This window comes from Amblyomma americanum, chromosome 9 (assembly GCF_052857255.1).
Source record: "Amblyomma americanum isolate KBUSLIRL-KWMA chromosome 9, ASM5285725v1, whole genome shotgun sequence".
NCBI lineage: Eukaryota > Metazoa > Arthropoda > Arachnida > Ixodida > Ixodidae > Amblyomma > Amblyomma americanum.
Genome location: NC_135505.1, coordinates 73,668,922 through 73,681,934, shown reverse-complemented (window position 1 = coordinate 73,681,934; position 13,013 = coordinate 73,668,922). Strand labels below are relative to the sequence as shown.

The 13,013-nt window shown below is 46.8% G+C and overlaps 1 protein-coding gene across 1 annotated transcript in view; it reads right to left on the bottom strand.

Annotated features, from left to right (window-relative positions):
- Window positions 1-7,696: 7,696 nt before the first annotated feature.
- The window catches only part of LOC144103424 (uncharacterized), a 47,088-nt gene continuing 41,771 nt past the window's right edge, over window positions 7,697-13,013 (bottom strand). Inside the window, exons 5-6 of the mRNA XM_077636145.1 lie at window positions 10,081-10,139; window positions 7,697-7,753 (exon numbers count right to left, since the gene is read on the bottom strand). Coding sequence (XP_077492271.1) covers window positions 7,697-7,753; window positions 10,081-10,139 — 116 coding nt within the window. The remainder of the gene's footprint in view (window positions 7,754-10,080; window positions 10,140-13,013) is intronic.

The following is a 13,013-nucleotide window of genomic DNA, read 5'->3' as shown; positions in this document are numbered from 1 at the left end:
GCTATCCAGAATGCATGGAATGAAAAGATCTTACTGCATATATTTATTAACATTGTAACTCACGGATAACAAGAATGTTACACCGTGCTTCCTTAATGAAGTTTCTGAGGGCTCCCATCCTTCGTCACTGATGTTAGATTTGTGAAATCGCGGTACCATGTGTTTTAGGAAAGAGATCTTACATACTTATAAACTAGTGTTCTTCTCTAGTTGGTTTTGCAGCCCTCGACTTAGACAAACCTTAGGGAATCGCCTACTCCTATTGAACTCTATTAGGACGCTACTTTTCAAAACAGAGAACATGCTTTTGCAATATTATGCCTCTCTGTTTCGTCTTACTCATTCCATGTTCTTTTTATTTGGCTGTCCATAATGGCGGCGATTTCACAGAAGTGCTCCTACAGCTTCCATGCAATCTTCCTTTTGCAGACAGAGCTGGAGATGTGGGCGCCACTGTGCAATGTTAGGCGGTAGCTTTCTGTCAATGGCTTTTCTTGACTAGCCATTCTGAACTTGTTTTTTTTTCACTTTCAAATTATGAAGAAGCAAAGGCTCGCCGGATGGCTAGCAACTGCCTTTGACAAGTAGGCGTTTTCGGTGCGGCCGCTCAGGTACGGTGCCAACAGGTTGCCTTCCTTGTGGAATACTTCCCTTATGGGGATTAGGTGACGCATATGGGTAAAGTCGTGTTTCTGACTGCCTGCATGACGCAAGGCTTTTGTGATTCGATTGCTTGAAATGACAATTATAGTTATCTTAAAGCATGACTTCAGAATAAAATGAGACCAAACCCCCTCACCTCGGCACTGCAAGCTGTTTGGTTTGTGCTGACGTTTTTACAACTCATAGAAAGACTAGGATTTATATTGGGCCCCATAACAGTCGAAAATAGTTGCTAGGAGGATATGGCCTACTCAGAAACAATATATCACCTTTCAGCTAGTTCTTTTTATAGAAAGGCCGATGTGGTGGAGTCCGTACGCCATGCAACGAACCCTTGAAGCTGAGGCATGGCGTTACCGCTGCAAGATCAGTAACGTTATCTGGTAAGCTTAAATCTGTTTCTTCGTGCTGCCTTTGATAAGCATTTTTGGACACTATTACGTTTTCTCGAAATATACGGTTAGTGCATCCGCCTGCCCTGCCCATCCTTGCTCTACAAACACACACGAAATAACGTACCTTTCTAAATTTGCAGAAATTTTTAAGTATGCACACACATGATATTCTGGGTGCCTGACAAAAATTGAATGAACGATTAAAAAAGGTTAAACACCGATGCTGGGGAATTGCAAATACACGTCGTTTACTTTTGTCTGATGCTCCTCAGCATAATTCTAGATAGCGCTTTGTTGAGCAATTATGCCATTTTTATTATTCATTTTATGGATACGTAGGCTTCGTTAACTTCTATGGGGGATAATTGAGAACTGATTCAGCTTTTTCTGGCAATGCATTTTCTACGTAGTAACTTTTTGAGGGACTTCAGTAAATCCAATGAACTATCATAAAACCAATGTACTAAGATCTTTGGCTGCAATACTCCAGTGCAACCGACATTCCTTGAGCGGATCAAGAATGCCCTCTTGCTGTGGCCAAGTAACCGGCCGGCACTCAGTTCGACGGGCCGCACAATGACACGAGTAAGTAAACTGGAGGCTACATTGAAATGCGTTTCTTCCTTTTTAATTCAGAAGCACTACATGCCTCACGCGAAAGAAACCCTGTCACCGGAATTTGTTCGTGTATTGTGTCCCCAGAATTCTTCAAAAAAAGGGTGTGCACATGAAGCGGTACTTCTCAGTGGACCTCATTCGAAGAAATAATTCAACGGCACGCGGGTGTGAACCGAGGCCTCTGTTTGCCAGGCAAGCACACAACGGATATGTCATGAGCGTCATTCGTCAAGCATGCTAGGCAGGCACGAAGTGAGCGCGATGTGGTTTGTACGCCGGTAAAGAGGTGTTGGGTATGTGTACTGATGTTAGAAAACAATAACATCGGAAAAAGAAAGGTGTTGACGTAATCAAAGGCTGACGTGGTGAGTGACACGTGACAGCAGTAGGTTGTAAAAAATTGCCGGCGTCATCCAGAGGTCACGTGATATGTGCCACGTGAAAACAATGACTTCCAAAAAAGTTGCTCACGTTCAAATGCGAATGCTTTCGCATTTTTCTAGGGCAGCAGGCTTCAGTGCCCTCGAAGTTTTTCTTTTTTCTACTTGGTGGTTCAGTACAAGCTCCGTCTGAATTGGCGGATGGTGACATTCCTATCACTTATTGCAGATCACTGTGCTTGCTTTTTATAGCTCCCGAGAAAGCGCTCACGCACTTCCAGACTGCGCTGAGAGCGGCTTCGGCACTTATCTTCGTGACCGCAAGCGCTAACGCTTTGTTCATTTAGAACGCATTTGCAGCGCAACAATACTGTAGCATAAGAACCCAGTCACGCGTTTCCTTTTATATTTACTGGATATCTGCAAGTGCCATAAAATAGGCCTATATTAGAGATGCGTTGCCAGAACAAACTGCATCGGTTATTTATGAACTCCTTCTAAAACTTTAAATGCACGTGATCCCCCTTCAAAAACAAAAAATGCTTAGTTTACCTTAGAAAATTATTGGTTGGGTGAAATAAAAAGACACTCTGAGAGGAGTCAGACGACGGAAAACAATATGCGGTTGTTTTCACCCTCCTTCAGTGCACCGCTTTTTTGATCCTTGACTAAAGTTGCGTGAAACTTACTTCATGTATATGTATACAGCATATATTGGCAATAATTGAACTCTCATTACCTTTGTTCAGTTTATTTCCTTAAAAGAATATTCAGAGTAGCAAAAGACTAAGACAGCATTTAAAGGTGAGGACATCACCGGCTAATTTCGTACACACACTGCAAGCGTCATCGAGAGTTTGTGCGGTATGATCCCAGAGGCAACGCGATACCGTCATTTACATTACACGAGTAGAAATTAGCACTTTTAGCTGCAGAGGTCACGCTTTTGAGCCAGTCGGCAGGAAAAGGCGAAAATTTAATTTTCTCTGCCATAAGCGGGTTTTTTCCGGCGTACAAATGACAGCGCACCAAGCAAAAGCAATTAATTCAGTGTTTACAGCCAGCAATTGTTTGACAGAGTTTTCCTGAGTGCCGTGTAACAAGGTAGAGCCATGGCTGTTAAAGCACAGCAATATCAATAGCGTCGTTGTCCAGAAACCCGGTCAACTATATCACTAGTAAGGGGACTTTCAAAGTTATAAGTGTTAGCATTTATGTGTTACAGATTGGCGCTTAGTTCTAATTGACGTTACTATAAGTCATTCGTTTTTTATAAATCAGAAAGTGCGATTACCTTAGGCTCTGTGGAGCAAATGATGGCTATGTTGGACGGCACGCAAAATACGTTAGACTACGGGGCGCGCAGAGTGGCGGCCAACACTATGCGCATTTGTTGCTTGAAAAATATTGCATTCAAAAAATGGCGGTGGGCTTCCTGATCTACCTTGCGTATATTGGCAAGAGGTGTGTTAAAACAAGAATGGAGTTCAGTTTTTAAGAAGCAGTGTAGTCTCCTAAAAAAATTCCCCCAATTGGCGAAAGAGGTGACTTTCGGAGTTCGTATAGTGGCGCGCTTTAACAGCTGGAAAGACAAACGAGGATATTTCTGTATATAATTTTATTTCAATCAGATATGGCAATTTCGCTTCTTTCTTTACAGGCCTGAAATGTTTACAGAATAATTTCGCCGTAAAAAACTCACAGTTATCACGTCGATCAGAGCAAATGACAAATAGAAGTGCAACAGGAGAAGACATGTGTAAGGCTACCCACATTTATTTGATGTCCCGGTAGCCGCGGCTGGTGAGCCGGCGGAGCTGGTTGTTAACGTTGCTGGCCAGGCTGGTTGCCGGAAACGTTATCGACTGCGCTAGCCAGGTCGTGCTTCGAGCTTCGTCTTCATCAGCACCGCTGGCGATACCAGCGCTGCTACAGATGCCCCCCCCTAGCACGATGCCAAATAGAGGAAAAAGAATCTAACAGTCTTATCTACAAGTCCCGTGAAGGACCTGGGAATTTGGTTGAGCGCAAATGTCCAGGGAGAAGCGAAAGTTGATGATGCGAGTGGGGCCGCCAGCGTTGGGTTCAGGGCCTCAGAGAGACAGACAAGGCTGAAGTGCGGTGGCCTAGGAAGGGCCACGGGGCAACAGGATGAAATCAGAATAGCAGTGCCCTAGTAGGCATGGGCGCACGGCACACTGCTCACGTGAGAACTGGCGCGTTCGGAGGTGACCCCAAAAAATTACTGCTGAAAGTCGAAGTGTCTCAGTGGCAGGAGGTTTTGGGAGACGGGAAGCAGACACAGTTGTGCGCGAAAGTTTCAGATGAGAGGAGCGGCGCTGATCTGTACTGAGGCACAGAGCACGGGTCATGGGAGACAGAGTCCGGATGAAGTGGAGGCGTCTGGGCTTGCAGAAGGCCAGAGCGCTTAACTCCGCGACGGCGGCCGCTGAGGTGTCCAAGCGCAGAGAATACGGATGTGGGACCGAGGGCAGAAGGGCGCTGTGTGTCGAGCTCTCAATGGGACTGTGCAGGAGTGTGTGCACCGGAATGCACAACACAGGTCGTTGGGACAACTGAGGTCCACACAGCTCTCTTGGCATCGGCCGGGCGCCGGTGCCCGCCAGTGGCATGATCGGCGCCCAGGTGATCGGAGGCGTGGGATGAAACGGAAGAGTCCAATTCGACGCGGGGGAGCACGAGGCGTGGGGCATCCCTGGAGGCAGTGGCAGAGGAGGCGCTTGAAGGGGAGGGTGAAGCAAGCTTGGGAGAGACCACGCGGTAGGATCAGGCAGCTGAATGGAAAGGTTGGCAAGAGACCGACGCATGCTCGCGTGGCAATTGCCGAACTATGGGTGGGAGCTCATTCGGTGGCGCCAATTGTCGACACACCGTTGTGGGGAGCGGCTCCGGTGCACAAGCTAGCGGAGGGAAAACCGAAGCAGCTCGGATCGGGAACGCAGCCAGGGGTGGTGAGTCGATTGGTGCCGCAGCTTCTGAGTCCGGAACAGGAGCGCAGAGAATTTGCGGGAGCCTCAAGCCCAAATATGCCAACATGGGCTTCTTTAAGTCGGCGTATATGTCGGGGCCAGGAGGCGGCTAATGCAGCTATCAAGGAGACCAAGTGGGAGTTCGCGGCTGGCGTGCTGATAGCACTGCAGCTGGCTGGACACGTTGACACGAAAGTGCGAGTCCAGCAGCACCAGCCACAAAACGGGATCCCTGGCATAAAAAGCGGACAGGACGGGCAGCTGAGGAAGGAAGGAGCGCTGATACGGCGGCAGGAGCTCACCGCGTGCGAAGGTAGGCGCGTACATGGCGGCGAGAAGAAGCTGCCCAAGGCCGGGCGCGAACAACGGGCGTGCAGCGGCAAGGCGAAGTGGAGGGACAGGAGGGGCTGGAGCGCAGAGCAGGTGGCAGCGGCGTTGCGTGTGTCGGAGCTGTCGTCCGGTGTCATCAGATGTGGAAGGCGGTGCACATTTCTTTCATGTCCCGGTAGCCGCGGCTGGTGAGTCGGCGGAACGGGCTTTCGACTTTGCTGGCCAGGACAGTTGCCGAAAACGTTCTGTTGTTTTTGTTGTTGGCCTCAAACAATGCTGGCACATACCCACTGCGGGGGAGTGACCAAGACAAAGGCATCTAATTGCTGGGTACAGGAACGTTTTGACAGGAAAAAGGAGTAATAGTATTTAAACTGATAGATTGGAAGACGGAAGTACAGGGGTACTGTTAAGTAGGAGATTGAAGACGGGAAAATGGCTTAATGGGCATAGTAGTATACAATCCCTGTAATGTTTCAATTTAGTACTGACTTATATCCGGAAAAAAAAATTAGAATGGGAGTCGCTGCGTTTCTTCAAGCAAATTTTGCACAGCAGAGCGCACACTCCTGTCGCTTCGTCCAAGCATAGAAGCGCCAATGGAAAGAACAACCGTAGAGGACACAAGAAAACCCAGTTGATGAAATGGAATTTGCAAAAAACGCTTCCCCAAATGAGAGGAGCGGCGACAGAACAGCAGGAAGTGATATATTGTGTCAGCTTCGGGACAAAAAAGGCACAATGGGGAAACCGCCAGGCCACATCTGTGAAGGTAGAAATTAAGAAGGGGAACCGGGTAACGCAAACGCGTGAAAGAGACCTCTAGTCTGCGCGAGCGCCAGTCTTTGCTAACCAAGGATACAGAAGATGCTGATATTCAGGAGATGATGTAAGAGCCGAGGCAGCATACTCCTGGAATATTGTGTAGCGGCGAAAACCTCACCGCAGCTGTATATGTACAGGTTGGCAGGACAGGAATAATTGGGCCGCAGAGAGAAGCTCTTGCTAAGGAATCTGCAAACTCATTTAAGTGAGAGCCCATGTGCCCTGGTACCCAATGCAACCTTACCGAAATTAGATGGAGCGGGATCAGAGGCGTAATGCCCGAGACTCAGTTAGTGAGGATAGTGAAGAGCAAATGGACAGAGACTCAGTCATAACCACGACCTGGGAAAGGGTAGTGTCTAATTTTCTTAAGGATAAGGTTACTGCTAATAATTCAGCCAGATAAATTGGCGTGAAGTCAGGAAGACGAAGAGAAAAACACAAACTCAGTGAAGGTGAAAAATTTAACACACCTGTTTAACACACCTGTTGTTGTTGCCTGCGCGAGCTAGGTCCCGCTCAGAGCTTCGTCTTCATTAGCGCCGCTACACACATAACTCAGCCTAGGAATGAATTCAGAAAGAGGTAGCTGCGCTCTGTTGTGAACGCGGTTGAGCAGGGCGCATTATCTTCTTGGTTTTGTCGCTTGAGAAGCCTTCCCCAAAGCAGTTTTTCTGACCTAGAGAACGTGCTCAGCTTCATTGCGAGTTTTTGCTTTATGTGCCGTCTCAAGCAGCCGATTCATTCCTTCTGCTCAATAGCCAGATTAGCATTTATATTTCACGCACCACAACAAAGATTCGACCATGAGGGCCCACAAAAAAGATTTGGTCCAAAGAAAGAACAGACCAGCGATAACAAAACCGCGATTTCAATCATGTAGTGTCAAAGCCTATCGTTTCAATTGAATTAAGCTTTGTGTTGGAACACTCTTAGTCCCGCGCGACCACCGCTCTCAGCAGCACCTATGAAGCAGTGGTCTCAGGTGCGTTGAGATCGCTGTACTTGGCACGGCTTGGTAATTAAAATTTATTAATATATTCTCATCATCGTCCCCCTCATCGTTACCTTTCATCATAAAATTGCTGGAAGTGCGACCAGGGCTATGTTTTCTTTCAATCAGCAGCATCACAATACTGACGAGGAACACGATCGTGGACACCTGCATACGTCGTATAGGCTGCAGGTCCCCATGTTTGTTGCTACGACATTGGGCTCTTCCGTATCGATAAAACACCAAAGGTCACACCAGCTCGAGCAAAACGTGCAGCAACTGCCCCACCTTCCTACTTTCTCCTCTGGAATGATCTAACCCCAGAGTACGTGCCCGTCGACGTTTCTGAACATGTGTAAGACTGGTTTGGTTGCTCAGAACATATTTGAATATATACTGCGCGGAAAACGGGGACTTTAGGGTAGAAAACACAGAAATATGTATCACCAACTCGCCCGCCTTGCTATTGTATTGCTAAGAGCATGCTGCGGGTTCGAACATCTACAGCGACCCTGCGAACAGGCGGACGGTGTAGTTCACCTTGAACATTGCAACCCCCTGAGGTATAAAAGCCAAGGGGTCAAAATATTCGCGTGTCAGGCTTCCCTACTTCAGCTCCTGGATAGGTACACGTGCAGCGACTGCAAGGGGGGAGCCAGAACGAGCCCTTAAGTGTCGCATACACTTTCCGAACAAGAGCGTAGCGATATGTGTTGCTGAGGTGACGAGTCACAGGAAACTAGCGTACCCGGCAGTGAGCGAAGACAAAAAACCTGCGGCCGCTGATGCATGGCGTGTATAGAAAGCAGTTAATCGGCTGCGTACAGGGAGTGGATAATGTTCGGCCAGTTGGTATATACTTATGAGTGACAAAGTTCAGAAAACGCGGACAAAGGAGAGACTAGACCAAACAAGCGCTGACAAAACAACGCTTGTTTTTTCTGGTCTCCCTTTTGTCCGTGTGTGCTGCGCTGTTTCGAGCATGAGTACTTGCGATGCCTACCCAATGCGTGATTGAGCTCTTAGCCGAGCTATCCTCATGAACAAAACACGGCAACCGAACTCCATGTAGTACGACCACCAAGTAAATCTAGTTTCCAAGCTGCGCTACTCAACGACTACTGTCTCGGTGTCAACAGAAACTCCATTTCTAACGGAACTAGCCCGTGCTTCGCGAGGAAATGAAGGAAAGGCAGCCATGCTCTTGCAGTCTGCTAATATTTCACATGCGTTCATATTTTCATAATCATGTCGATACGGATGTAAATACGAATGAGAGCAACCTTGGCGTTGGCATAAGACAACGGGAAGTTGGGCTAGTTCGTCCGGCACGTACATGGTAGCGCGAGCGAACGACCACTGACAAGAAGGCAGGATGAGCGCTCGTCCCGTCTTATAGTCAATCTTCCTTGTTTTCTTGCGATTACATGCGTAGTTGGTGGGACGCCATTCTTGTTCAGCGACAAGATGGCTTCTGCTAAGCAATCGCGCAATGCAACGGTGCACTTTCGCGCGCACAATCAAACATTGATTGATGCTGGTATGCACCAACGCTTAATTCCACTCGTACCTGACTGTAGACAGGCTTCGATAATTATCATCCGATATGTTCACTACAAAATATAAAGAAATCTTGCCCATCCGTTCCACAATGCGGCAAAAATAACGATTTCATCGCGGTTTATAAGCGCCACCTCATAAGAACCCGTTCTCATAGCCTGTAGCGCGCTGCCGTCGAACCTCCAATGTGAACACACTATGGACTTTCATAGCCCAGCATTTGCCTCCTACCTGGCACGTGGGCTATCATCACGCTGCCTCCGAATTGCCGTGCTTTACAAGTAAAATTGCAGTTTGAGTTAAAATGCTTAACTTTTCATTGTATCACACGTCATACGTGGTAGTGTCCACCGTCACTACCACGACAACCCTACCGCCCTTTAACAAAAAGTTTAAAACACGCTGTTCACATTGCGTCAATGAAAGTTACTGTTATAACTTAGCTTCCGAAGTCACGCCTTACGTCAGAACTTTCCGTGAATTTCAGGGCCAAAATACAAGGGTTCTCGAGTCTTCGCCCATGTTGCCGTCCATCAAGGCGTGAAAACACAGCTAGACTTGGAGACAATGCACTTTTGGATAAATAACTAGCGGCACTATCATCATCATCAGCAGTGCTCCGACGACTTGGCTCGTGAGATGCGCTCACGCTGGCTACGTGAGGCCACGTGCGGAGTAAAATAAAGACAGTTAATCCTGGTTCCCGGCCAATTCAACTGTAGTTGTCGCTGACGGTTTGATCGCCTGACCTGAAACGAAGGCTCTTCCGCAGGGCACAGCCGCTGAATTTGACAACCTAGTATTCACATTACCTTCCAGCTCGACTCCCCGTCAGTCATAGTTACCGCCCTGAGCACTGCGTTTACAGCGCAGGACCAGCTTGTACGAAGCACATATTACAGTGGAATTTCCAGTAAATAAATGGGTTTAGAGGGAAGAGAAATGACGGAGTAATTTTCTCAAAGTTCTGGGACACATGGTTTGGAACCGCGCCGTAAGGGAAGAGAAGAACGTCCAAGCGAAAGAGGAAAGAGAGAAAGAGGCGGCGTAGCGAAGGGCTCCAGAATTATTTCGACCACCTGGGGATCTTTAACCTGCTCTGACATTGGACAAAACACGGGCGCCTTGTGTGTTTCCCCTGTTTCGAAACGCACCTGGCCAAGTAAAGAACTAGAGTAGAGGGTGGTTGCGAAGAGAACCCTTCAGAGGGAGGTTACCATTGTTGTAGGTGGGTATGAAGAGAGGCGAAGATTGCGTAAACTGAAGGTCGTTACCTTGAGAAAAGTTAAGCTCGGCGACGTCAGGGGACTCGACGATTGGCTTACCATACTAGGAGGAGAGTACAGCAAGAGGTTCAGAACATACACCTCGCTGGTGGCTCCCACTGAAACCACCGGGAGAACGGTAAGAGTTTAAGGAGTAGGTGGGGCGTTACCGTGGGATGAGGACAGTATTGCAACAGCGCGGGAATGCGCAGCAGGATGGTAGCTTTTGGTTTCATTCGCGCAAAGCAAAGGTTCAATTCTTATCAGATTTCGGGACCACGGTTTCCGCACTTTACTCCTTATTTCACCGGAAAGTCGATGTATCCGGGCTGTCTGAGTTTGCAACTGAGTATTTTATTTCCTGTAACTAGTAATACCCCAAACGCAGGCTCACACTATATGCTTCTAAAGTCCCTCACAACTTCTCTCGAAGGAAGGAAGTCGCTGCAGTTGTAGGACGTTCTTCTCTCTGCCTCTGATATAACTGGTGGGCCATTTTCAACCGTGATTCCTTCGGTCCTACCGTTTGTGTTACGGTGCGGCTTAGCTGGGAAAACTTCAGTGGAGTGGAACGCTGATGATGCGCTCGTAGTAACAGAGTTACCTCTAGCTGCGGCTTGCGTTAATCGGACGGAAGTGGAACGTGGCGACGGACAGGGCAGTGCGGAAATGAGCGGGTAGCGCTCGCAAGCAGTAAGAGGAGCAAGCAGAGCACGAGTGATCAGTTCGTTATAATAGTTCCCGGCAGAAGGAATGGGCAAAGGCCTCACCTAAAATGTGTGGCAAACGTGAGTTTCGGGTGCCAGTGCTCCAAGCCACCAAGAAAGATGGGAAAATTCTGAGGCTCGGTGGGTAAAACATGCGCCATAATGGCCCAGGACCCTCTTGCTCATCAGCCTGCACTAGTGGTTCATCCATTACAACTCTGCGTTATGGATTAGGTAAATAAAAGTAGCAAAAGTATTCACAAAAATGAATTGAGAAAAACTTAAATTGTTCTACCGCCCATCATGCGTGATATGGCGAGTAGGCCGTGGCCGTGAACTACATAATAGTTAATCTAGGTGTTCCGCTTCGTGATTGTCACCGCGGTTGCTCAGTGGTTATGCGCTTGGCTGCTTACTCGAAAGACGGGGGTTCGATCTCTGCCGTGGCGGTGGAATTTCGATGGATGCGCAATTCTAGAGGCCCGTGTTCTGTGCGATGACAGTGCACGTTCAAGAACCCAATTTTGTCGAAACTTCCTGAGCCCTTTACTACGGTGTCCCTCACACCCTGTGTCTGTTCGGGACTTTAAACCTCATAAACCATAAACCAAACCATGATCTGAATCGTTTTTGGCGTTTGTCATCAGATAATAATCGATTGATGTTTAGGGTCAATTCAGCATTACATTCCATTTCTTTTTGGGAAGCACGCTCTTGAAATCATTTGCGTTCAAGGGCGGCCAATCGCGAGCATGGCCGCAGGACATGTTAGAGCAGAGCTTGTAGATAAAAGTCCATCGCTGTATCATGCGGCGATTTAAAGTATCGTCCAAAGAGTTAGGTGCATAAAAAAGTTTAATGGTCATTGGTATTTCCTGCCGAAAAATAATTTTAGAAATTGATCAAATATCCTTGTCATAAAGGTTGCCATCTCTGCGCAATTTCTGAAACTTTCTTTCAATGACCCAGTCTACCTGCTAAATTCAAGCATTGGTCAGGCATTACATTGCGGATATTTAATGTGAAATGTAACCCATAGTCAAGGCAATTTTATTTCTTTAGGAATAATGGGTGTAATATCTGTGCAAGAAAGTAACTGAGAGGAGTAGGGCTTCGAAGTGGCTGCGTATTTTAATATTTTTGTCTAGCAATACTGAACTGCAGGAATGAATACATAAGCTTATTTTCCCTCAATAGCTTCGTTAGAAAGTCAGTTCACGATTACGCTTCCTATTTAGCTTAGCTTCAATAGACATGCTACTGCGAACTAAAATTTGGACTTATTTTCTGAATAATATATGATAATTTACTTAGATAAAGATGCTCGGAAGTCCTAGATCGCAGTTTTCATTATTTTGCTTAGGAACAGCAGCTTTAAATGCACACATTCATCCAATGTGCATGAAGTGTGAATTGCAGCTAGTGGCCCTCAAGTAAGCCTCTTTTTGCAGATGACTGTATGTTCCGAAAATGCAATCGCTCTTCTAACATGTTGCTCACTAGAGAAACCTTTCTTGTTAACATTTGGTTTGCCAACGTTCCACATTTAGATTTTGTGAAACAATTTTTTTATTTCTCGTTCTTCAAAATGCTACACTGTTCTTCGAAATCTTTCTTTACGGATGCTGCATGAATTATTGTGGACATGGCAAATAGACTACTTATAATCGGTTTATTTAGAGGCCTTGAATTATTGCTGGTACACTGACATATTTTGGATTTTGTCTTAACCAAGTGTATGTGGAACACTTTTGCTGGAAAATAATTGTTGAAAGTAAGAGTTGAACCAAGGTAATAATTAGCTGGTGGATATTTTGTGTAAGAAAAGAAACGATCTAAAGCTTGTGGGCCTTTAACTTGGCGTGAGTTTTATACAAATACTCCTTCTTAGGGATATTGGCGTTTGGAAGTAGGAAGAGTGAAAAACAGCCGGTAGTCCTGTCTCGAAACAATTTTTTTTTTATTTTGGCCTGTTCGGATTTATAGTTACATGTAAATCAATATGCATTATGCCGCCTAGCGTCAACGCTACTCCACTGCGTCTATCCAATGTGTGCACAGATCTGCAGATTTTATCTTCTAGTGCATTCGTGGGAAGTGTCCGGAGCGTTGGATTCGTATCTTGGACGCACTACGCGCCTTCGGACTCTCACCTCCTCACTCCGTGTGGCGTCTGAGAGGCGTTTAAAAGAATTCGAGGGTTCTTCATGACCCTGTGTCTCATCCGATGAGAGAAAAATTGAAGAACAAATGACAGGCAGCTTGCAACCTTTGAATGGTCACGCC